Genomic DNA, 25,425 nt, shown 5'->3' on the forward strand with positions numbered 1-25,425 from the left:
CGTTCCTCTCCCCCCCCTTCCCCGTTCCTCTCCCCCCCCTTCCCCGTTCCTCTCCCCCCCCCCCTTCCCTCCCCCCTCCCAATATTCCCAAAGTGATTTTGTGCTGCCCTGCAATCCCGGATACTTTTGCTAGTACGAAATATGTTACATTATTTAGCCTCAAATTCAGATCAATAACATCCTTTCAAGCCTCACGATGATGGCAAAGTTTTCATGTAGAATCAGCAAAACGTCTCTGGAAAAGGAACGACTCATTTCATTGCAGTAAATAAAGACATTATGAATATGGCAACATTTCTAACATGATCTATGGCATAAACTGGACAAGCAGGTGGCTGGATTTTCATAATCACAATTACGTTCAAAGAGGATGATGAGGAATGTCAACACTTCCAAAGCACAGATTCACTCACTCGGCACACACCTACAAACAACCTGAACCTCACAAGTAAAACTTTCAAATCAACTTGCAGGTTCATTAGAGTGAGCAGGACAATAGTTCATAGTTTTCCAGATTAAATACGACGTGACCTTTTTACCCTCGCCAGAGGAGAGGGAATTGCATTTGAGTTTGTTTGTTTGTTTGTTTGTTTGTCCGCACAGAATAATAAATATGATTACTCCCGCCAGGGAGTAATGCATTCGCTCGTGTCCGTCCGTGTGTGTGCGTGTGCATGTGTCTGTGTGTGTGTGTGCGTGTGTGTGTGTGTGTGCGCGCATGTGTGTCTGTGTGTGTGCGTGTGCGTGTGCATGTGTGTGTGTGTGTGTGTGTGTGTGTGTGTGTGTGTGTGTGTGCGCATGTGTTTGTGAACAAGATATCTGGAAAAGTTCCAAACGGATTTGGATGAAAGTTGGTGGGATGATTGCCCTTGGGATAAGGAAGAACTGATTCGTTTTTGGTGAAGCTCAGGAAATTATTCCGGATCCAGGAAAAAAAATTGGGAATTTTTTGGGGAATTTTTCTTTCTGTTTTCCTTTAAAAACTATTTTCTCTGCAATAATTGGACCGATTGAGAGCAAATTTTCACCATAGGAGGGACTCGGTCTGCATAATATTTTAATGGTAATTATGACGTCACAGGTCACGTGGTTCGGCCGCCATATTGTTTTGAGTGAAAAACACTAAAATCCAATGTTCTCCAAAACGCCTGAACAGATCGAGGCCAAACTTTGCAGGCAGAATCGCATACCCATGACGAAAAAAAAAAGCCAGCGAGCATGACGTCATGCATCACATGGTTTCAGAGTTATGACGTTTTTAAGCACAAACCTTTAAAACCTAGCTCCTCCCTTATTTGTGATCCAATCGAGGGGAAACTTCACAGATCTGTTCAGCATATCAGTCTACTAAAAGGTCCTTTTGGAATTTGCGATAGGCCACGTGGTTTGGCAGATATCGTTAATTAAACGCAAATAATAAAAACATTTATATCTCTTGAACCACTTCATTGATCGACGTGAAACTTCATAGTGTAGTGGAAGTCATGAAGAGAAACAAGTGTGCAAAATTTGAAGATGATTGGATGTACGGTCTGGAAGCTGGAAGTTGTTATTGCGTGAAGGAGAAGAGTCTTCGACTGTGGACGATTAATTATTTATCACATGTACAGACTTGCAGGCATCGTTTGACGCAATCTCCCGGGTTAATTTGAACCTCAAATAAAATTATAATTCCGGATTTGTCAATGGCTGAGGTATATTAACAAACGAATAAAACAGATTTGGCAAAATTCCAACTTTTTTTTTTTTAAAGATCGCATATTCACCCAGGGTTGTGAGAGGCTGAAGAAGAAGAAACCTCGCATGGGCTTCCCAGACCAAATAAATAATTCTGGCTCTGCGATTTTCAGGTTTATTACTCCCACCAGGGAGTAATGCATTCGATCGTGTCCGTCCGTGTGTGTGTGTGTTCGTGAACAAGATATCTGGAAAAGTTCTGAACGGATTTGGATAAAAGTTGGTGGGATGATTTCCCTTGGGATAAGGAAGAATTGATTAGTTTTTGGTGAAGCTTAGGATATTATTCCGGATCCAGGAATTTTTTTGGGGAATTTTTTTGGGGAATTTTTTTCCCTGTTTTACTGCATTAAAGCTTTTATTCTTATTCTTAAAAAATGATGTTTTTCTCCTCTAATTCCGAAATATATCAAAGTAAATTTCTGACAGTTCGGGCCTACTTTCTTTTTCATTTATTGTTTTGGGGAGAGGGGATGTTAAACAAAACGTATTATTCCAACTTGACCCATGGCGGGAGCATGCGCTCTACTGAGTGGCGTTCTAGTTTTCTCTGCAACTGTTGGTCCGATTGACAGGAAATTTTCACCATCGGTGCAACTCCACCTGTAGAATTTTTTAATGATAATTATGACGTCATAGGTCACGTGGTTCGGCCGCCATCATGAAAAAAACCGGAAAAAACTTTGCACCTCTATATCTCGTTAAGTGCTGAATAGAAAAAATTGAGACATGGCTCATTGTAAAGAACTCTCCATGGGGAATAAAATATGTTAATGATGATGTCATAGGTACCTCCATTATGACGTCCTAATTCGACAAGTACACAACTTGATCTGATCAAGATGACATTTCCTGAGCATAATCTAGAAATAAATTGGTTTAGGAAAAAAAATGATGACGTCATCGGTCACGTGGTCCGGTCGCCATATTTGTTTTACCACAAAAGCCTTAAAAACCACTGAAAATACACCCTGGCGAGGGTTTGCAATCTCTGATTCCTCTTTTTCTTGTTGTGTATACATTGTCGAGGCTCGTAGAAGTACAGTGAACGTATTAGGACATGGACAAAAACAGGATGCAAAACATGCATGGGGTGGACAAAATGGATACAGAAGGAAACTTCGAGGAGGGAAAACTGGAAAATTGGAAGGAGCTGGGATTTGTGTGAAGGGTAACGAGGGTAGAAAACATCATAGTTTAGCATTGTGGACAATCTGAGATACTGGTAACAGCTGTCTTGAAGATCTGGAGGAAAGAATGAGATTGAAGAGATTGTGGAGGTTGATTGCAGACAGGGGGAAAAAAAAAGAGGAACAAATGAGTGGAGGTGAGCAGTGATCCTGGATTTAGGTCGTTTCACCAGAAGGGGGATGATAGACCGTGCGAGCCCTGCGGAAACCTGGGAGGGGATAAAGCATGGAAATACAAAGCAGAGGGTGCAAGAACAGAAAGGGGGCGGGAAAATTGACAGACCAGCGACTTGCAGGGGTTGGCAAAGTGATAGGCCCAAAGACTCAGCTTCAGCACAGAAGATTCGAAAGATATTGTAAGCCTTGGTTTCTACAGCATGAAGCCGAGAACGATGTGAGGCAAGGAAGCCAGGCCAGAGCGGAGAGCAGTACTCCATGAAGCTGCGGATGAAGGCCTTGCAGGTGGATATGAATACAGGTGTGCCAAGAAAGGACTTTGTACGACTTATTTCCTGAAGTGCCATGACTTTACACGTTTATGAATAATCATCCATAAATGATGCTCCTTTGTTCCTCGCTTCTCCCATCCATGAAACCGCCTTCCAGAGGCCATTTTTTCCCACTCTTCCCTCCAGGGGCTTCAAAGCGGGCAGTGTGCACATCTACATCCTCTAATCCCCCATCCTGACCCATGATCTTCATTACCCATTAACCCTTTCTAACCCAACTCTATTACTGGCTGATTACTGTGTTTCCTCCCCTTCTCTATTCTTTTCTTGTTCATTTATCCTCTTGATGGTTGTGCCCAATTGTTGCCCCGATAACCCACCGTCAATTTAAACTTCCGCTTCCATGATTCTCTCTTATTGAGATAAAAAGGTAAGACTATCCACAGGACGGTCTGAAGTTTTGTTTCCTATAAGAATATGTTGACTAGGACCATCATTTTGATGAAGCACATCACGTGTCAAACACCCTCCAGGGATGAAGAGGCATTTCTCAGATGTCATCTGGGTTGTCAAGCACCCATAATGTCACGTCCCATTGGTTGACATCGACAGTCAAATGTTACACCTCACACCTCAGCAGAACACCACGTGACAAAAAATGAAGAATCACTCACCAAAGACCTTTCCTTAACAATAGCTATTGGTCTCTACATAGCACTACTTTTGCATGGAAAGATGTTCACGTCATTCCTCAGAATAGGAAAGGTGATCATATTGAACAAATCTGGAAAGAAAACAAATTGTTACACCTTGCTCTGCAATCTGGTGCCAATCCGATGTTCGTCATCAATAATTCATTCAAAATACAGCAAGATCATAGCATTTCATCTGGAACATCCTGTACACTAGAATCCGACTGTAGATCCTGGTTGGATGAAGTTATACTTGGCTTTAGAACAAGGAAACGTACCAACAATCCGGTGTCGAGGTAGGGATACTGGTTGGCAATAAGGTTTAGACCACCGTCCACATTTTTCATAAGAACGGGAATAAAGTCGGACCGAGAAGCAGTTGGATGACCCCTCTCCACCTTGTAAAAGTTGGAACCAAAACGAATCCTTTACGATGATCATGTCTTCCTGCAATGGCGGGAGAAATGGAAAAATTTAATGAAGGCAGATTCCTGGAAAAAATAACTGCACTGAATAAAAGCAACAAACCCAACTTTGTTAAGGTTACACACTGTTGTATATGATTGACAAACAAGTACCAATTAAAAGTTTTTAAAAATCCTTTTCATACTGGAACTGGACACAAAGTTGGTTGAAGGATCACAGCTTGTACCGTGCGTAGTCTGTAGAGGAGCCAGGTAATTTAGAGCAAAGGATCTTTTACAATGTTAAAATTAATTAATTAAATTTTAAATTTTTAGCTCTTCCACGAGCCTCGATCTTGTATATAAAGAACAAAAAAAAAAAAAAAAAGGAATCTGATGGCATCAAATGATAGTTTAAGAAGAGAAGGGCAAACCAGTAAAAAAAAAAGTAAAAAATTATATTAAATTTAAATGTAGCAACAACATTCCTATTCTGACAATCCAAAAATGTTCCGGCCGTGGTAAATGTCTGAACCAAGTCTTTTGGTAAGTGCTGGTTTGGTCTGATGTTAGTTGTACACATTTGTAGTTTTTTTTTTTTTTTTGTAGTAAACCAATTTGTACAAGTGAAAGTTGTAATTTGTTCCAGGTGCGGGCGATAACTCACCTGCCCTTCACAAAAGAGAGCGTGGGATCCAACGTCCACCAACTAATGCTAGCATGTGGAATACCGAGTTTAACGTCCATCGGAGCAACGCAGCGCTTTGTGATGCAACACCTTGTTTGCGGAGCACAGACGCGATAGTTTATCATCGGGTCAAGGTAGTGACACAGACTAGACAGCGAAAAGGTAAGTGCGCTTCTCCTGCACCGTCCTGTCGGTCAGTTTGTAGCTCGGTGGAAACCCCACAAAGAGCCATGAATATGAAACTACTGTAAGAAAACAAAAAATAACGTGGTGGTGGGGGGGGGACAGTTCTAGAAACTAGGATGACACTCATCGATGTCACGACGTCGACCGATACGCCTCGGCCCACATTATTATACATAGGCCTACCTGTATTAGGTTTTATTAAAATCCCTTCAGCTGTTCTGAAGCATCAGATTTTTACCTGACATGACCGTCCGTCCTGAAACTACTCCCTCAGTTTTAGGGCTTGCCCCACCCAACCTTCTGGAATGTTTTGGGGTCCCAGCAGATGTTGTAAAGTAGGGAGAGGGGTTTCATAAATTCCTCAATAAAATGATGATTTTGAAATTCGATCGTTACAGAGCTTCTCCCAAATCCAGAAGTGAACAGATTACGACGATTCACTGGTTTGATAACATGATAGTTTTAGATTATAGTTTGGCATAATACTGTATAATCAATTTGTGATTGGAATTATGCAGTTTGGAATGAAAATAGAGATAATGAGTTGAAATGAATGAGGAAACCACATGAGTGGTTCCACCGTGACATTTGTGGATTCTCCATTCGCGCATTCTCCATTCACGCATTCTCCATTCATGCATTCTCCATTCATGCATTCTCCATTCGTGCATTCTCCATTAACGGATTCTCCATTCGCGCATTCTCCATTAACGGATTCTCCATTCGCAGATTCTCCATTTGCGGATTCCCCATTCGTGCCTACTCCATTCACGGATTCTCCATTTGCGGATTCTCCATTCATGCATTCCCCATTCGCAGATTCTCCATTCGTGCATTCTCCATTCACGGATTCTCCATTCGTGCATTCTCCATTCGCAGATTCTCCATTCGCGGATTCTCCATTCATGCATTCTCCATTCGTGCATTCTCCATTCACAGATTCTCCATTCGCTGATTCCCCATTCGCAGATTCTCCATTCGCGGATTGTCCATTTGCGGATTCTCCATTCGTGCCTTCTCCATTCATGGATTCTCCATTTGCGGATTCTCCATTCGTGCATTCTCCATTCGCGGATTCTCCATTCGTGGATTCTCCATTCGTGGATTCTCCATTCGTGGATTCTCCATTCGTGGATTCTCCATTCGTGGATTCTCCATTTGCGGATTCTCCATTTGCGGTTTCTCCATTCGTGCATTCTCCATTCGCAGATTCTCCATTCATGCATTCTCCATTCGCGGATTCTCCATTCATGGATTCTCCATTCGTGGATTCTCCATTCGTGCCTTCTCCATTCGTGGATTCTCCATTTGCGGATTCTCCATTTGCGGATTCTCCATTCGTGCATTCTCCATTCGCAGATTCTCCATTCATGCATTCTCCATTCGCGGATTCTCCATTCGTGGATTCTCCATTCGTGCCTTCTCCATTCGCGGATTCTCCATTCGTGCATTCTCCATTCGTGCATTCTCCATTCGCAGATTCTCCATTCATGCATTCTCCATTCGCGGATTCTCCATTCATGCATTCTCCATTCGTGGATTCTCCATTCGTGCATTCTCCATTCATGCATTCTCCATTCATGCATTCTCCATTTGCGGATTCTCCATTGACTGTGTAACAACCATTCAGACTGGGTACATCTTTTGTCCAAGTCATTCACGAACCTGCTGTCCATGCCTGATGTTAGACTGTGAACGTGGCACAGGAATGTGGAATTTAGTGGTTCATGGTTTGCCATTCCCCTGCCTCCCCACCCCCACAAGTCATTGACGAACCTGCTGTCCATGTCTGCTGGAATCTAGTGTACATGTCTGTATAGATAACGTTTTGTGGATTTTGTCGGGCACACGTACCAGAAGTAAAAATTATTATAACCACAAACTATTCAGTCAATTCCATCCAACGTTATTTGAAAAGTCACTAATGACGTTTAACACCAGACAAGGAATCACAACCCTAACAGACTAATGGACCAAAGCCGCCTCGAATAGCTAGGCCTCTTGCTAGGGCACAATGATCTTTGGCTAATAAAGGTGCTCAAATGAGTCTTTACGCATGAATGATGCATCCCATTTCCTGTTCAGTTTTTCCAGCAAAATTGGATGTAGACACTTGTACCGACAATACACACATGGGCGGAGGCTAGGATTTGCTGATCCGCACACCACCCGGAAGTAAAAACATTACAATCAACCAAATTAATCAATCCATTCCATCCAATGATAATGGCATAATTAACGTTATTACAAAATAATATCAGTAATAATGGCATTAACAATAATTATTATAAGGATAATATAATGACCGAGTCTGAAGCATCACAGGCTAAGCGAGTGTGAAAATGCATGACAAAGGTGAAAATAACTGAATACAAATGAAACTTAACTGCGGACATGCCCACGGACAACCCACCCCACACCAGCCACTCTTTTAGAGAGCGGAGGTTTCTGGTACTACAAATGGCAGAATCTCCATGAGCCTTTCTTTTGTAAATAAACAGAGAAACAAGGATGGAAACAACAAAGAGTGAAGCAAAACAGAAAGAAACTGGAACATGGAGCAAATTTAGGGTCACAGGTGAAAGTGCAATCTCACCTCCTGAACAAAAACAAGTCATTTTCCACGCCGACACAAAGGTATCGTGTACAAAGTAAAAATAAAACGAAGCAACGACTAATAATGTGGCAGGTAGATGATTTGAGTAGAATTCCGTAAATCGAGGGATCTACCTGCAGCATCATCAAGTACATCATGACACAAGGAGTTCCGGGCAAAACACAAACTTACAGGTGTGTTACATGGATCATCTTCGGTGTTACCACTTTGTCTCACAAGGTAACTCATATCACTGTAATGATATCCGACGCGCGTTCCATTTGGGTCTCGAGGCTGGCGAAATGTCACCAAATCATTCAAGATTGTGATATTGGGAGGACCCAAAATGGCTAAAGGGAAGAATATGTCAAAAAGAGCAATGTTAAATTCTCCGTTACCTTACAAACAATAAAACTCTGGTAATGTACAAATAAACTAGATATCAATATATTCATTTGAGCAGGATAACCAAAATGATTCAGAAGCTGTAACTTGGTTTCTTACTGTCTTCATTTGGTCTGAAATTCCATGTCTTGGTCCCAGAAATGCACGCTTCCACGACCTCAACGCGGATTGCGTATGTCAAAATTGAATCGCTCATGTGACGTGTGAGGTCACAGTGGGTTTTTGAAACGTCCTCACAACCTGGAACTAACTGCCACTGGTCACAAACATTGCTGAAAGAGAGAATTGGAAAACAAAGTGTTAATATATCCTCGAAAACATTGTATGATGACGCAGCACGAGGTGGAACGATAAAACATCAGGAACATTTTCATTACAAATTTGTCCAATAAGAACAGCATGTTCATATATATATACATATATATATATATATATATATATATATATATATATATATATATATATATATATATATATATATATATATATATATATACACACACACACATATATCTACTATATAAGAGAGATGTCTGTGTCGCCATTTTTCTCAGAGATGGCTGAAGGGATCTTCGTCAAACTTTCAGAGGTTCATCAGTGAATGCCTGGGAGTGTTTTAGGCCAAAAAAAAATGAAAAAAGTTCGTTTTTTGGAGATAAAAAAAAAGAATTAAAAAAATAAAATAAAAATCGCTCGATAGTGCCTAAGCCTTTTAAAATTAATAACACATTCGCATACAAGTACACATTCGTTATATACGAAGTTATATACAAGTACACATTCGCATAAATAAATACAAAACAATCACCAGACATTTGAATACAAATAAATCAAACAATTCCGGAAGTGTACGAAGTTGGTAGTACGGCTTTTTCTTCTTCCTGATCAGCATCACTTAACTCAGAAACGAGAACCCCCACACCCTCCCCTCCCCTGCCTTCTGCTCCCGGCAACGCCAGGTACTTCTGCTCCTCGCTTCTCCTGTTCCTACATTATAAAACTTAGATAATCCTACATTATAAAACAGGAGTGTCCGTCCGTCCGTCCTCAATCTACTCCCTCAGTTTTGGGGCTAGTTCTGCCAAACTTTCTGTGGAATGTTTTGGGGTTCTAACGGATGTTGCAAGGTAGGTAGGAGGTTTCATAAATTCCTCAATAAAATTATGATTTTGGAATAGACTCGATACAGACCTGCTCCCGAATCCGGAAATGAACAGATGACGACAATGGGCTGGTTGGATAATATCTATACAATTGTGGTTTAACACAGTATTTTGTTATCGTATTAATGTTTGATTGGAATGATGCTGTTGGGAATGAAAATAGAGATATTGAGCTTAAATATGAACTCGAACTGCCGCTTTATAACTGCTGGCAGTGATGACCGGTTTCCTCCGCCTTCTCGCTTTCGACTAATCAAAATACTGTAAATATATATAATAGAAATATAATATAATAGAAATACTTTCGAAATAAATCGAATGCTAATTTTACTGTGAACTTCATACAACATACAACATACAACATACAACACACACATACGTGGGGGTTCTCCATATAAAATGCGTTTGTGTCATATTTTCGTCTGAAATAGTCTGAATTTTGCCAAATTTGTTTTGGTTGAGTGTGAGTATACCCCCCTAGCGACTGCCAAATCTGAAATCAGAATTTAATTTGAGGTTGAAATGAGCCCATGAGGTCGCTCCATGCACAGCCTGCACTTAGTGTACAGTGTTAATTCATTAATTCCCCACTCTCGATCTATGGTAACTCGACCATATTTTATCCGATTTTCACCAGGTTTGCGGCAGTCGAGTATTCAACTACCTTAGCGACTACTAAATCCGAAAGCCGAATTTGATTCCGAGTTGAAATGAGCCCGTACAGGCCGCCTGCACGAATTGCACCAAGTGAAAATTAAGGCACGGCCCTCAGCAAAGGCGCAGTTTCTTTATTTGACGATAACTTAAAAACTACAAATCCCACAAACTTCCAACTTACCTTATTCTTATCCTCGTGTTCTTACCTCTCGAAATCACCAAGGGTATGTGAAGTTGCGAGGCAGGAAACCAATCAGTTACATGGCCTGAGAAAAAAAGGGTTGCGTTTCTTCTTCTTTCAACAATAACGACTTCTCGCTTCCAGACCGTACAACCAATCATGTTGAAATTTTTAACACGTATTACCCTTGATGAGAGCTACATTAGATTAAAATTTAAAGTCGATCAATGCAGCGGTTCAAGAGATAGAAGCTTTTTAAGATTTGCGTTCAATTATTTATTGCGGCCAAACCATGTGACTTATCGAAACTACCCAAATAACGTTTTAACTTCCCCACATGGGGAACATTTGTGTGGAGTTTCCACTCGATATCTTCAAAAATTAGTGAGGAGATAAGATTTAAAATTTATGCTTAAAAACGTCATCCGGACACTTTTTGTTCGTCGTGGGCATGCGATTCTGCATGCAAAATTTGGGCTCGATCTGTTCAGCCGTTGGAGAAAAAGGGGTTTTAGTGTTTTTTCATGAAAAACAATATGGCGGCCGAACCATGTGACGTATGACGTCGAATTTTTTTGCATTCTGACTTTTTCACGAAGGTCATGTTAAAAAAAAAATCATATTCGTGGCATCAAAGGGTCTATTTGTCGAATTCTAACTTCATAACGTTAGCACTTTTAATATCCTTAATAAACATGTTTTTTGGTCCCATTGCTGAATTCTTTAGAATGAGCCATGACTCAATTTTTTCGATTGAGCCGTTTTGAAGATATAGAGGGGCAAAGTTGAAGGTGGTTTCCAAAATGGCGCCCATACCACGTGACCTATGACGTCATAATTATCAGTAAAAAAATTCTACATGTTTAGCCAATCACTTGGTGAAAACTTAGTGTCAACCAGACCAACGGTTGCTGAGAACATTGATTTTAAAGTTTTCGAAAGTGAACGATTGGCAGAAGAAAAGAAAAACAAAATGCAGAGGAAACCTAATGAGGAAATGATACCATTTAAACCTGTCAGGTGCCAATGTCTGTCTTTTGATTAAATCCGTCAGCAAAGCGACAGGTACTTTTGCTCGCCAATACTATGACAAATATCCCGTTACAGTTGATGTAAAAACGTATTGCAGAATGAAGATCAAGTCTTGCTTGTGAAGGCAATAGTGTCTATCTACTTCAGTATACAGGTAGAAGAGTGGATGGAATCAACAAGGTGTTGTTAGATGTATGATCACAGCCAGGGCAAGCAAGGGGAAGCTGATGTTTCAGGTGTTAACCCTTCGTTGGAGCAAAAGAGGTTTAACATCCGAAATGTCAGCTTCTCCTTGCTTATAACAATGATTAGCATTCCTCAATCAACCCCCTATTTATTTCGTCCATCAATATGAAAACTTGAGACATGTACCACCTTGCAAATACTGTACTTTTCATTTCCCTTAGATAAAAACACAAAACCCAACAGCACCATGAAATCAAAGATTCTCAAAAAATGTTTTGACAAAATATACTGTCCTAGGGATTTCCGATGGATTAAAATCCTCCAAGGAAACGGATTGCCGAACGAGCTTACACTCCGAGGCGTTCAGTCAAAAATGAAAGTGTTCTTTACACGCAAGGGAAAGGAGAATGGCGAACTTACCTTCACGGGTCCCACCAGATGTCTTCAAACCTGCGATAATTAATTCAATACCGGCTTTATTGAAGAAATGCCAGTAACAAAGAATGCACGATAAAATAAGATTCCGAAATGAGACGTCCCCACACAGACCCGTATACAGACAAAGGGAAAAATAAAGGTGAAAATAAATGTGTGTGTGTTTTTAGGTACTTAGCTCTGAGCGTCTCCTGAACCCCCTCGGGAATCGTCAAACCCCCCCGCGTCCTTGGCGGGAACAGCACAGGCCACCGTGCACAGTTCGCTCGTGGGAAACGCAGGCCTTGGTCCGCAGTTCGCTCCTCCTCACGATCGTCGAAACCTCCAATGTCCCTAGCGCAAGAGCACTATGAACTGTGACTGCACGGCACCAATGTTCCAACGCAAGAGGGGGGAAAATGTCGGAACACGACCTTCGTTGACTGTCCCACCACAAGAGAGCTTATCGGCGACCGTTCACCTCCAGATCCAGAAACAAAGAGAAAGCCAAGAGAGAAAATGTCGGGGAGAGCGTTCTTTTGTACTCAAGGCTCTGACGTCATCCGCCGCCACCCGTGCCTGCTCCTATCAGCCAGTCCCTCTCTTCGTTGCTTGACAAATCTCACAAATCACTGCTCTCCGGGGCGTGGCCTCCCAGACCTGCCTGCTTGATGTTATCACCCATCGGTGGTATCATCGTTGGTGCTCAAAGTCCTGTTTCCGGTTACCTTTTATTTAGTGTCTTGTAATGCACTATTGCCTGGCTTTGTGTGTGTGCCGCATTGTCATAAGGAACAGAGGAAAAATAACAGAGGCCATTTACATACAGGGGATTTACCATTAATCCCTAACTAATTAACATAACCCCACCCTTCTAATGGGGACACATACGCGCTTACACGACATCCGGTCTAAACAAATTTCCAACTTGTGATGCATGGGGTTTCTTCTTCTTCATCACGACATAGGGAGCATGGTAATCTATACACTTCTACCTGGACTAAGGTAATCATTGCCTACCCCCCACAAACATAACAATACTTTTCATAACTATTTTAAAGCATTACCCTGGAACAATATTGACAGCTTGTATCGGACAATCCAATTGGCTAATCAAAGACAAACTGGACCGTATTATAACACATTATGCCACAAACAACAATGGGTTGTGATCTACAAAACAGGAGATAGAAAAAAAAAAAGAGAGAAAAGGGAGAGCTAGAGAGGAGCAGGAAGCAGACGAGGTACACAAGATGTTCAACAAACTTCAGCAGCAGAAAAAGATGTTCAAACGGTGGAAAAATAATGGAGAATGAGAAAAGTTTACAATTAGACCAGGTTCAACATCACTACCATTAAAGCTGCAGCGTTAGACGGTTTTGGAAACATAAAGAAGAACATTTATCAGTGTTATATGATATGAGTACATATACACGTGTTCCATGTATTACTTACCACATTTAAACCAGATTCACATTTCACAGCAAATTTGCCAAGCGTGCATAATCGTTCGTTTACCTTTACAATATTAATTTTGATTTGTTCGAGACCTTGGAATACAATATCTGTGTCTCGATGGGTACAACAGGATGGCGCAGACTTGTCTTTGAGCTGTCTATTCTGGATTTGAATTCTGACTATAAATTGTCTGACCAGTGCAGGTAGGGTATTGCATCACGAAGGTATGCTCTCTCTTGGATGGACGCTAAGCAGTGCATCACATTTACCAACACTGATCATTGGTGGACGTTAAAGATCCCACGATGCCTCTTGCAAGGAGTCAGCGAGTTGTGTCCGCATCCAGAAAAAAAAAAAATACAAATTTCTTCCACCTTCCATCGAACGTCAGACCTGGCTGGCCTGGTCACAAAGCATTGGGAAAAAAAGTTCCCTGGCCAAAACTGGAACCATTACAGTAGTTGTATGTTGGTTCTCCGTGTCTATGGTGGTCGTCACACTTGCAAATATGGTTGTTATTTGACAAAGATGATGGATCCAGGGGAATATCCTAGTAATTGTGTAATAATGGATCAAACATTCAATATCCAAGCCATATCAGAATGACCTTTGAACCTTGAGACTTTATAGTCATCCTGGAATCTGAGAACTCGTGTTTAGATAATCCACAAATTAAGAAAGAGAAAGCAACAACAAATCCAAAAGAAAGGTATTAAGGTATCCGGTGTTAACGAGCAAAAGTGATGTTGGGACTCCCATAATGCAATGGGTGCTGCCTCAAATGCCGAAGTTAAATGTTAAATGCCGTGAAAGCTTCAGTCAATCCCCAAATTATGATATTGCACACCATCGGAAGATCATAAGGTGCTGTGGCAATTCTGCTCAAATAAGGGAAACATACGAGGCAAAGCAGTGAACTCAGAGGAGAGCTCAGCTTAAAGCTGTGAAAACCAAGGCCTTCCTTCAACATTATTGGAATCTCCCAATCTCCCATGATGAAGCTGAATCTATGAGCCGAACACTTTCCACAGCCAGACAGGTCAGTGGGCTCTGTCTTCTAACCTTTGTTCCATGCTTGCCTCCCCACCCCCCACCTTTCTGATCTTGCACCCTGTGCTCATTCCATGCTTGCCCCCCCACCCCCCCCCCCTGCATGTTTCAGTCCACCATCAACTCTTTTATGGTGGAATTCCCAAAATAAGCTTGATTTTCTAGTATCCTCTGAACCCCCCCCCCCCCCCCCCCCCCCGCCAAACCTACTCCCTCCAAGTTTGCAGTTCTCCTTCCATAGGGTTTGCATATGTATCCATCTTGCCCATGCCTTGTGTCTTTCCCTCGCCCTCATTATTCCCAACATCCCTTAGTTGTCCAAGTCTCCCTCTATTTTGTCCTTCAACTCCCGCTGTTCCTCTTGTTCTATTGCGTACTGATCGGTTCAGTGTTCTAGCTCAAAGAGGCTTCACTTTGTATACAAATATACTCAGAGGCAAAAGTTATTGTGACATGGAATTTTTTCATTGGTAATCTTGTGAATGAATTTTGGGATTTGAACCAGAGAAAGAGTGTGTTAAAATGGTCGAAGAAACGCAACCAAGCAGTTGTTGTTCGAATTGCATGAAATTTGCAAGAAGCATGACATATTCGAGAAAAATGGCCAGCAATGTTCACTTCAAAAGGCCAGACAACCAGACGCTTATCATTTCCACTCAATGCAGTCTTAAGAAGTGCAGAAGTCAGAAAAACACCTCTATTCATCGTTTTGGAATAAGTTCGACATGCCACGCCTCGGGGAAAATGACAGATGGAGAGCTATAGGTATGCTTCAGTCTGGTACCTCGCAGCGTGATGTTGCTCGTCGATTCAACGTCCATAGAAACACCATTTGGCACAGCTTCACCGAGCTGACGGTAGGACACGTGTCTACAGGTGCACAGGTGAACGTTACATCAGGCCATGTGTTCTGGAAGGGGATCGTTTTGGAGGTGGGGGCGTTATGATCTGGGGTGGGATAACAGCTGCAGCAAGAACGCCAATGATTCTGATTGAGGGGAACTTGAATGCTGTGAGGTACCGAGACGAGATTTTGCAAATGGCCGCTTTACCGTTTTTGCAACAGAACGGCCCTAGAGTGACGTTTCAACACGATAATGCCAGACCACACGTTGCTCGAGTTGTACAGCAGTATCTTAATCAGAACAATGTTAATGTGTTACCCTGGCCTGCAAGATCCCCTGATTTGTCACCCATTGAACACGTCTGGGATGAAATGGAGCGACGTTTATGACGTCATCCGAATCCTCCAAAAACGCTGCAGGAACTCCACCAAATCCTTCCTCGGATATGGAATGATCTTCCCAAGGACTTTCATCGACGTTTAGTGGCCTCAATGAGGCGAAGGTGCCAGGCCTGCATCAATGCACAAGGTGGACACACTCGCTACTGACTGTGTGAACTTGCTTGTGAACCCCCTCTTGTGTTGTGGCTCATTTGCATATGCCAGGTGCACTGTTCTTATGGACTGTTGATCGTTACCATACCTTGAAACATTTGTCTTTCCATGTAATAACATTTCATTCGCGGCAGTAAAAGTTTAACACTGATTCTGTTTGTTGTTTGTGTGTCACAATAACTTTTGCCTTTGAGTATATATATTATTGGGAAAAATTCCAGGGGCATAGAAAAGGTTCCTTTATATGAGGGTATATGCCATGTGGCAAAGTATAGAAAAGAAGGGACATTCCAGAGCTTGGAAAAAATACCAAACAATAAAGTGTGTGTGTGTATGTATAATTATATACATATACAGTCACGTGAAAAAGTAAGTACACCCCATGTAAAGTTTTGACTTTTTCAACATATTTCAACATACAGCTATTTGATCTTCATTTCAACAATATTGAAAGATAAAGGTGATATAATATAACAAATATCAGGGAACATTTACATTTTGTAGTCTTTTTGTAGAACACCAGAGCGCTGGTGTTAGGCTAGCAGCTAGGGTGCCGGCTTAGGATCCAAGGATCCTGGGTTCGAATCCCGGTCGATCACTGAATTAACGCCAGGGGGGTTGACTCAGCCTGTCATCCTTCCGAGGTCGGCTAATTGAGTACCAGTTCACTGGTAATTCCCTGTTTGTCGTTAAAGGCGGCAAAACGGGCTGGCGGCAGGAAGGGCATCCGGCCGTAAAACATTGCTTCAAAAAGGGGACCGAAAAACAACAACAACCACGGTTCCCGAAAAAGGCCAACCCCCGCTTTGCGGGGTAAAATGGCCTCTAAAGGTGGTTATTTTTTTATTCTTATTTACATTTTGTAGTCCATTGTATAATTTAAATAAACATAAATGCAAATTTCGCATGTGGAAAAAGTAAGTACACCCCAACATTTATCACTACTTCAAATACCTAAAATTAGAATCAGGTGCACCAGCTCAGGTGCAAATGATTAGAACATCATTAGAGAGGATCTTGGAGGAACCTGTCTTATTTAAACCTCAGACATTTAGTTTGGTTTGCTCTTTGTTGTTGGTGTGCTGCGTCACCATGCCTTGATCAAAAGAGCTCTCTGAGGTCTTCAGAAAGAAGGTTATAGATGCCTACGAGTCTGGGAAGGGATTTAAAAAGATCTCCAAACAATTTGAAATCAATCATTCGACTGTCCGGAAGATCATCTACAAGTGGAGAAGATTCCAAACAACTGCCAACATATTCAGGCCAGGCCACCCCAGGAAGTTCAGCCTGAGAGCAGACCGCAATGTGCTGAAAGAAGTCTCTAAGAACCCCAGAATGTCATCACAGGACCTACAGGTAGCTCTTGCCACTGTTGATGTCAAAGTGCACGAGTCTACCAAAAGAAAGAAGCTGCACAAATTTGATCGACATGGGAGGTGTGCCAGGAGGAAACCTTTGCTGTCCAGGAAGAACACCCGGGCAAGACTAAAGTTTGCCAATGAACACCTTGGCAAAGACCAGCACTTCTGGAACAATGTGCTCTGGACAGATGAGTCAAAGGTAGGGCTATTTGGCCACAGTACCAGAAGACATGTTTGGCGAAAACCAAAGACAGCATTTGACCACAAGAACCTGATACCAACTGTAAAGCATGGTGGTGGAAATATTATGGTTTGGGGCAGCTTTGCTGCATCAGGGCCTGGGCAGCTCACCATCATAGAATCCACTATGAATTGTTCATTGTACCAGAGGGTGCTTGAGGATAATGTGAGGCCATCCGTCGGAAAGTTGAAGCTCAACCGAAGGTGGACCTTTCAACATGACAATGACCCTAAACATACCAGTAAATCCACCAAGGAATGGCTGAAAAGAAAGAAATGGAGGGTTCTGGAATGGCCAAGTCAAAGCCCGGATCTAAATCCCATCGAGATGTTGTGGGGGGATTTGAAATGAGCTGTGCATGCAAGAAACCCCTCAAACATCGCACAGCTGAAAGAATTCTGCATGGAGGAGTGGGGCAAAAATTTCTCCCAGTCGATGTCAGAGACTGGTAGACAGTTATAAGAAACGCCTACTTGAGGTTGTTTCTGCCAAAGGGGGAAATACCACCGATTAGAGCCAAGGGTGTACTTACTTTTTCCACATGCGAAATTTGCATTTATGTTTATTTAAATTATACAATGGACTACAAAATGTAAATGTTCCCTGATATTTGTTATATTATATCACCTTTATCTATCAATATTGTTGAAATGAAGATCAAATAGCTGTATGTTGAAATATGTTGAAAAAGTCAAAACTTTACATGGGGTGTACTTACTTTTTCACATGACTGTATATATGAAATATACCAGGGGAAGCTGAGAAACGAATTTTCAGTCCCTGTGTTAAAGTTGCATCCAGAGAAACGATCCCATTTCAAGGGGGGGGGACGCTTTGCGCCCCTCCCTTTGATTATTCAAGACGATATAAAAGACTTCCAAAAGTAAGAAGAAAAAAAATTATTCCACCCAGATGGGACTCAAACCTGCACTCCCGAGGTTGGAAGTCTGATGCCTTATCCATTAGGCCATTAACGTAGCACATTAGATTTGGGTAATAACATTTTCTGGAGTTATAAAGTGTGTATATATATATATATATATATATATATATATATATATATATATATATATATATATATATATATATATATATATTATAGGAAAAATAAATATATTAAAAATATTTACATATATATATATATATATATATATATATATATATATACACATGTATATAAATATTTTTTATATATTTATTTATATGTATATATATATATATATTTAATTTAAAGGGCAAAAACTTTGGCACTTAGGTGGAATTTGTTTCAAAAGCCCTGAACTAGACCTATTGGCCGATGTATATTCCAAGTTTCAGCTTGTTTCAATGTATAGTCCTTGATATATGAGCACCAACACATTTTGGGCAGACGGACGGACAGACACCAACGTGAATTTGAGGGGTTTCTTAATAAAACTCAAGAATGTGGAAACGGACGTTGCTGAAATTTGAAACATCAATGTACAAAGCATTTACTTCTGAAATTTGCAGCCGATTTCGTCCAGTAGAAAAGGAGAAACGTATTTTCAATTTCAATGTTAAAGCTCCATACAGAGAAACGATCCCTTATATAAAGCGAGGGGGGATTTGTGCCTCCATTGATATAAAATAAATCTTCACTGCACTCCGACAGGGCAATTGCATTACTTTTTTTTTTCTTTCCTTAAATACAGACTTGGTATTTAATATGGATTTTTTTTTTTCTTCTTGACTTGGGTTTACTTTCTGAACTCAGTATATCAATCTGGTGAGTTTCTTTTACCCTTCGGTGATGTCTTTGTTGAAAGAACCATGTCACTGATCGTCTTTCGCAGCAAGAAGTCAATAACAGGATTATATCACAGGTGGCGTGACAAAATGTAAGGACAGGTACATTTGACGATTGACTTCACAATCGGCTATATAAGGGTTGTTGCGTTCTGTATTAGTGGAAAACAACTGCTGCACATCTACAAAAGTTATTGTCGCTTCCCCTGGAGATGGTCCGTCAACTCGACAATGCTGTTTGTCATGGAGTGGTGGCTTTACGAAATTCCGGCATGAAACAGCATGCTATTGCTCGGCAGTATGGCATCACTCAAGGTCAGGTGTCAAAGATCCTGAAACGAAATGCTCAGAGGGGTGTCCCTACTCCAATACCGAGGCCAGGAAGTCCACGCAGAACCACAAGGAGAGATGATCGCCAGCTGCACCGGTTAGTCTGCAATGGCCGTACCAAGTCAGCTAATCGGCTTAGGGCTGAGTGGCAGCAACTGACAAATGTGCCTGTATCCAGAAGGCTAGTCAACCAACGACTGGTTCAAGCAGGCTATCGTGCCAGGCGTCCCCTGAGAAAGCCACGCCTGACCAGACAACACAGCCAGCGCCGATTGCAGTGGGCCAGAGAGCACCGTCAATGGCAGCCAGGACACTGGAATCACGTGACCTTCAGTGACGAGTCTAGATTTCTGGTCTATCGTCAAGATGGCCGCGTCCGAGTGCGCAGACAAGTGCATGAAGCCCACAACGAAGATTGTATAGTGCCAAGAGTCCAAGCTGGAGGTGGTGGGGTGACCGTTTGGGCTGCTTTTCATGCAGGGTGCAAAACTGACCTGGTTGTTCTGAATGGAAACCTGAACCAGTTCAAGCACAGGGCCATTCTGGAAGAAACATTGCTTCCATTTGTTCGTGCAGCCTTTCGAGGAAACTTTGTCTTCCAAGATGACAATGCACGGCCTCATCGTGCTCGCATGATCCAACACTTTCTTGCTGACCGTGGTGTAGAGGATATGGAGTGGCCTGCCATGTCCCCGGATATGATTCCGATAGAGAACTTGTGGGCAGAATTAACGCGTCAAATCGACAACTTGGACCAGCAGCTGACCTCTGTGCGTGAATTGCAGCAGGCTATTGTCACTGCATGGCAAGCGATTCCTGTCCAAACCTTGGCAAATCTCGTGAACAGCATGCCTCGACGTGTACGTGCTCTCCTGAATGCTCGTGGGGGTTACACGAAGTACTGAACTGTAATTTTACTGTCCGTAATCCCAGTCATAATTTAGCTTTTGTTGAAATATTGTTTGGCTAATGTGCAAAATAAAGAGATACTTCTGGAAAACGCACAGAAGTTTTTTTTTTGTTTTTTTTGTTTTTTTTTTTGTTTTTTTTTTGTATACAATATCGAGGCTCGTGAAAGAGCGAACATTAATCACACAGAAAGACAAACCGACACATAAAACATATAACATAGGGAGCGGTAGACAAGATGGGGAGAGAGGGGGAAGGACACAAACACAACATTTGAGAGCAGGGACCGAGAGACATGGAGACATCGAGAGATCTGAGAGAGGGCGAGGGCTTTGGGGGGGGGGGGGGGCGTGGGAAGGGGGCAGTGGGAGAGGTATAAAACATATGGACACTGCCAGGACTTCCAGGAAAGAAGTTGGAATTTCAAACAAGGTGGATCTGGGGTGAATTAGCGGGGGTAGAAAAGATCAAGGTTTTGGATGGGGGAAGATAAGAGATGGTGGTGAACAGCTGTTTTAAAGACCTGGAGGGAGGAGTGGGATTGAAGGGAGTGAGGGAGTTTGTTCCAGAGGCGGGAGAAAAGAGGAATGAAAGAGTGAAGGTGAGCGGAGAGCCGAGATTTCGGCAGTTTAACCATCAGAGGGTTGCTGGCAGATCTTGTGCGACCTGTAGGAATATTTGGGGGACAGAGCACAGAGAGAGCTGGGGGTGCAAGGCCGGAGAGGAGTCGGTAGAAGACAGAAAGACCACCTACCTGCCTGCGGTGAGTGAGTGAAAGGCCCTCAGAGATAGCTTCATCGCGGGAGATTCCAATAATTCTGAAAGCTTTGGTTTCAACAGCGTGAAGCCGAGCTAGGTGTGAGGCAGGAGCACCGGCCCATAGGGGAGAACAGTATTCCATTGAGCTGCGGATGAAAGCCTTGTATGTGGTGAGGAGCTCAGGTGTGCCGAGGAAGGACTTCGCACGACGGAGGATGCCCAGTCGGCGACTGGCTTTGGAGGCCAGCTTGGAAATGTGGTTTTCCCAAGAAAGATCATGGCAGATAGTGAGACCCAAAATCTTGAGCGACAGAACTTCTTGGAGAGGATTGTTGAGAAAGTAGATGGGAGGGTTGTCCAGTCGATCTTTTCGGAGAGACATAGTAAGAGTGTGAGATTTGTCAGGATTGAAAGACATGTTCCACTTGTTTGACCAGTCTGATTTTGTCGAGGTCTTCAGAGAGTGAGGAGGCAGCAGACTGCCGATCTGAGGGAAGAGGAATGGAGCGGCAGAGAGTGGAGTCATCAGCAAAGAGATAGAGAGGATTTTCGAGAGAGTCAGAGAGATCATTGATGAAGACCAGAAAAAGCACGGGGCCCAGAACACTGCCTTGGGGAACTCCAGCCTGAACAGGAAGAGGAGATGAGAGAAACCCATTCAGGGCCACACGTTGACGACGACTAGAGAGGAAGTCCGCCAGCCATGCGTGGAGATTTCCATGGATACCAAAGGAGGAGAGTTTGGTGAGCAGAGCGGGGTGCCAGACCGTGTCGAAGGCACGTGATATGTCGAGGGAGACAGCTCTAATTTCCTGTTTGGCATTGAGGACCTCCATCCATTGTTGAGACAGCAGAAGCAGCATGTCCAGAGTAGAGTGACCTGGTCTAAAACCAAATTGATGATCAGAGATCAAGCCATTGGAGAAGAGGAAAGATTTCATATCAGAAGCAGTGATGGATTCCATGACTTTGCTGATAATTGGGAGAAGGCTGATTGGTCTGTAGTTGCTAGGATCTGTTTTTGCACCTTTTTTGTGCAAAGCGGTGATGTTGGCTGATTTCCAAGCAGATGGCAGTTGACCTTGAGCAAAAGAGAGGGTGAAGAGAACAGAGAGAGGGTGAGATAGAGCAGCAGAGCAGGATTTTAGGACCCGTGGGCTGATGCCGTCGGGTCCAGTTGCAGAATCAGAGTCGAGGGTTGACAGAAACTTTTCCACCTTGTCAGGAGGAAAGGACACGGAGTCCAGGAGCAGCAGGGTACGACTGGGTATGGTGGGTACAGAGAGGGATGGGTTTGGGACACAAGATTTAGAGGCAAACACAGAGTTGAGGCATTCAGCTTTTTCACGTGCGGAGTCAGCTGTGTAGCCGTTTGAGGTAAGGGAGGGGATGGAGGGGGAACAAACACCAGAAACGGATTTGACCAGACGCCACCAGGATTTGGAAGAGGGAGACAGATAAGAGAGTTCGGTCTTGAGAACGGAGAGATATTGTTTCCTGGCTCTCCTGAGGGTGGACACACACTTGTTTCGGGCTTTGTGAAAGGAAATGAGATTTCCTTCCGTTGGATTTGCTTTCCAGGAGACGAAGGCAAGTTGTTTCTGGGCAACAGCCTCACCACAAGATTCCGTGTACCATGGACGGGAGGAAGGGTATGACAACTGAAGACGAGATGGGATAAATCTGTGCATGAGAGAGAGCAATTTACTTTGGAAGAATTCCCAGGATGAGTTGATGTCAGAGGTGGTAGAGATGGGAGACCAGTCCAGATGATTGATGGCTGCTTGAAGACCGTGCCAGTTGGCCTGAGTGAAATGCCAGACTCGTTGACGCTGAGCAGGCTCCCTGAGGATGGTCAGAGAGATGTCCACTTTAACAAGGACATGATCAGATGATCCGATCGGAGCAGAAGAAGAGCAGCAGACATTTTCAGGGAAGTTAGTCATAACCAAGTCCAGAAGAGAAGATGTTCCGTTGACTGAGATCCGGGTCGGGAAATTGACAGATTGTGTCAGTCCCAGTGAGTCGCAGAAGTCCTTTGCTGAGGAGCCATGGCTGGTGAGAGAGGTACCCACACCCAGCCAACTGGCATGATGACAGTTGAAATCACCACATATGAGGAAGAGAGAGTTGGGATGAGTAGATAGAAGTTGGTCCATATCATCAGACAGCGAGATGTAGATGGAGTCATCACTGTTTGGTGGACGGTACAACACACATATGAACAAGAGGTGGGAGCGAAGGGGAAGCCGTAGCCAGAGGTATTCCTGGGGGTGAGGTGGAGAGAGTGCAGTGCAGGGCGAGTGAGGAAGAGAGTTTTTGATAAAGATAGCAACCCCGCCTCCAGGACGAGGCTCAGGTCTATCATACCGGAGGAGGGAGTAGCCCGGGAGCGATACTATGGAATCAGAGACATCATAAAGGAGGAAAGTTTCTGTTAAGCAGATCACGTCTGGTTTGACAGAAGCAACCTGTATGGAGAGATCAGTTAAGTTTGAACGAAGGCCCCGGATGTTTGAGGTCCATACTGTTAATGAAGAGGAAGGGGGAGCATCAGATACAGAACAGGGGGGAGGAGGGGTAGGGTAAGATGTGGAAGAGGTGGAAGAGGTAGGGAGAGCTGTTGAAGGTGTGTCAGAGATTTCAGAATAGCTCGGAGAAAGGGAAGGATGGGGCGGACAAAAGGTTTGATGGTGATTGGGTGAGCCACAATGAGGTGTTATTTGAGGAGGGGGAAGAGCGAGGCAGAAGGTTGGGGGAGATGGAGGTGAGAGTTTGAAGGGGGAAGAAGCGGGGAGGACGCTTTGAGGAGGGGGAGTGAGCGGGGGGAAATTGAGAAGCAATGAGGGTGGGGAGATTTGAAGGGGAGGGGTGAGGGTGGAGTTTGGGAGGGAAGGGACAAGGGGAGGGATTTGAAAGGGATGGGATATGGGGGAGATTTGGAGGGGAGGGGTGAGGCAGGAGTCTAGGAGGGGAGGGGCGAGGGGGCGTCTTGGCGGGGAGGGGTGAGGGAGTAGTTTAGGAGGGAGGGGGCAAGGGGGGAGATTTGAAAGGGATGGGTGATGGGGAAGATTTGGAGGGGAGGGGTGATGGGGAAGATTTGGAGGGGAGGGGTTATGGGGAAGATTTGGAGGGGAGGGGTGAGATTGGATTTTTGAAAGTATACGATTTATGGGAAACGAACATTTATTGCAAAATGAGTTTCTTGTGACCTTCGAGTTAAAAATACGTTTAAGGACGCTGGATGGAGGATGGAGTGCAGGAGAGTTTAGGGAATGTAGAACAAAGGCACTATAGGAGATGGATATTTTTTTTGGGATGAATTGATTTGGTGAGCAAGTCGAAAGCAGCCTTTTAAAGAAGAAGAAGAAAAAGGTGTTATAAAATATGACGGAATACATAACTTGAGGGGAAAGTGTAAACATTGAAGGTTAATGAGTGAAAACTATCTGGGGAAATGGGGGAGAAACACGTGGTCGAAGAACGAACGAACGAATAAGAATGAATAAACGAATGAGAACAGAGAAGGAAATGTTTTTGTTTTGTTTTTTGAGTTGAGATTTACACAAGGAAGTAGGCTATGGGTGAAAAGACTGGGAATACAGAGAACGAAAGTTATTGGATCACAAACGACGGACCACTGAGAGAAAAACAAAGCCTCAAGGTTGTACAGTGCACACTGTACAAGGCCTTGCTCGCGACACGGCAAACAGACGATCAATTTATGAAAGATAAACACCGAGAAACAACCAAAGTTGCACACAATAACTTCACACACCGAAATATAAATACAGTTTCGACAAAATACAATTGTGAACAGACTTAACTTCGAAAAACGTGGAGACCGTGTGGAGCTTCGAAAATCCCTGCCGCCGTCTCCAAGATCTCGCGAGATCTCAAAGTTTAACACAGTACTGTCCGTGAATTGTGTTCGATATCAGTTTACATCACTTTCAAGGATCAATTTATTTGCTTCGAAATCCCCCCCCCCCCCTTCCCACGCCTCCTGCCCCCAAGCCCTCTCCCTCCCACACATCTCACTGCTCTTAAATGTTGTGTGCTCTCAAGTATTTGTGTGCTTCCCATTCTCTTGTCTTCCGCTCCCTCTTTTTGTGTATTTTGTTTGTCTGGTTGATTTGTTTGTGAAGTGGATGTCAGCTTTTTCACGAGC

The 25,425-nt window shown here is 43.1% G+C and overlaps 1 protein-coding gene across 1 annotated transcript in view; it reads right to left on the reverse strand.

Annotated features, from left to right (window-relative positions):
- The window catches only part of LOC137421199 (uncharacterized), a 93,593-nt gene that overhangs the window by 22,457 nt on the left and 45,711 nt on the right, over positions 1–25,425 (reverse strand). Inside the window, exons 5-7 of the mRNA XM_068106997.2 lie at positions 8,447–8,619; positions 8,135–8,292; positions 4,347–4,515 (exon numbers count right to left, since the gene is read on the reverse strand). Coding sequence (XP_067963098.1) covers positions 4,347–4,515; positions 8,135–8,292; positions 8,447–8,619 — 500 coding nt within the window. The remainder of the gene's footprint in view (positions 1–4,346; positions 4,516–8,134; positions 8,293–8,446; positions 8,620–25,425) is intronic.

This window comes from Myxine glutinosa, chromosome 2 (assembly GCF_964187855.1).
Source record: "Myxine glutinosa chromosome 2, kmMyxGlut1.1, whole genome shotgun sequence".
NCBI lineage: Eukaryota > Metazoa > Chordata > Myxini > Myxiniformes > Myxinidae > Myxine > Myxine glutinosa.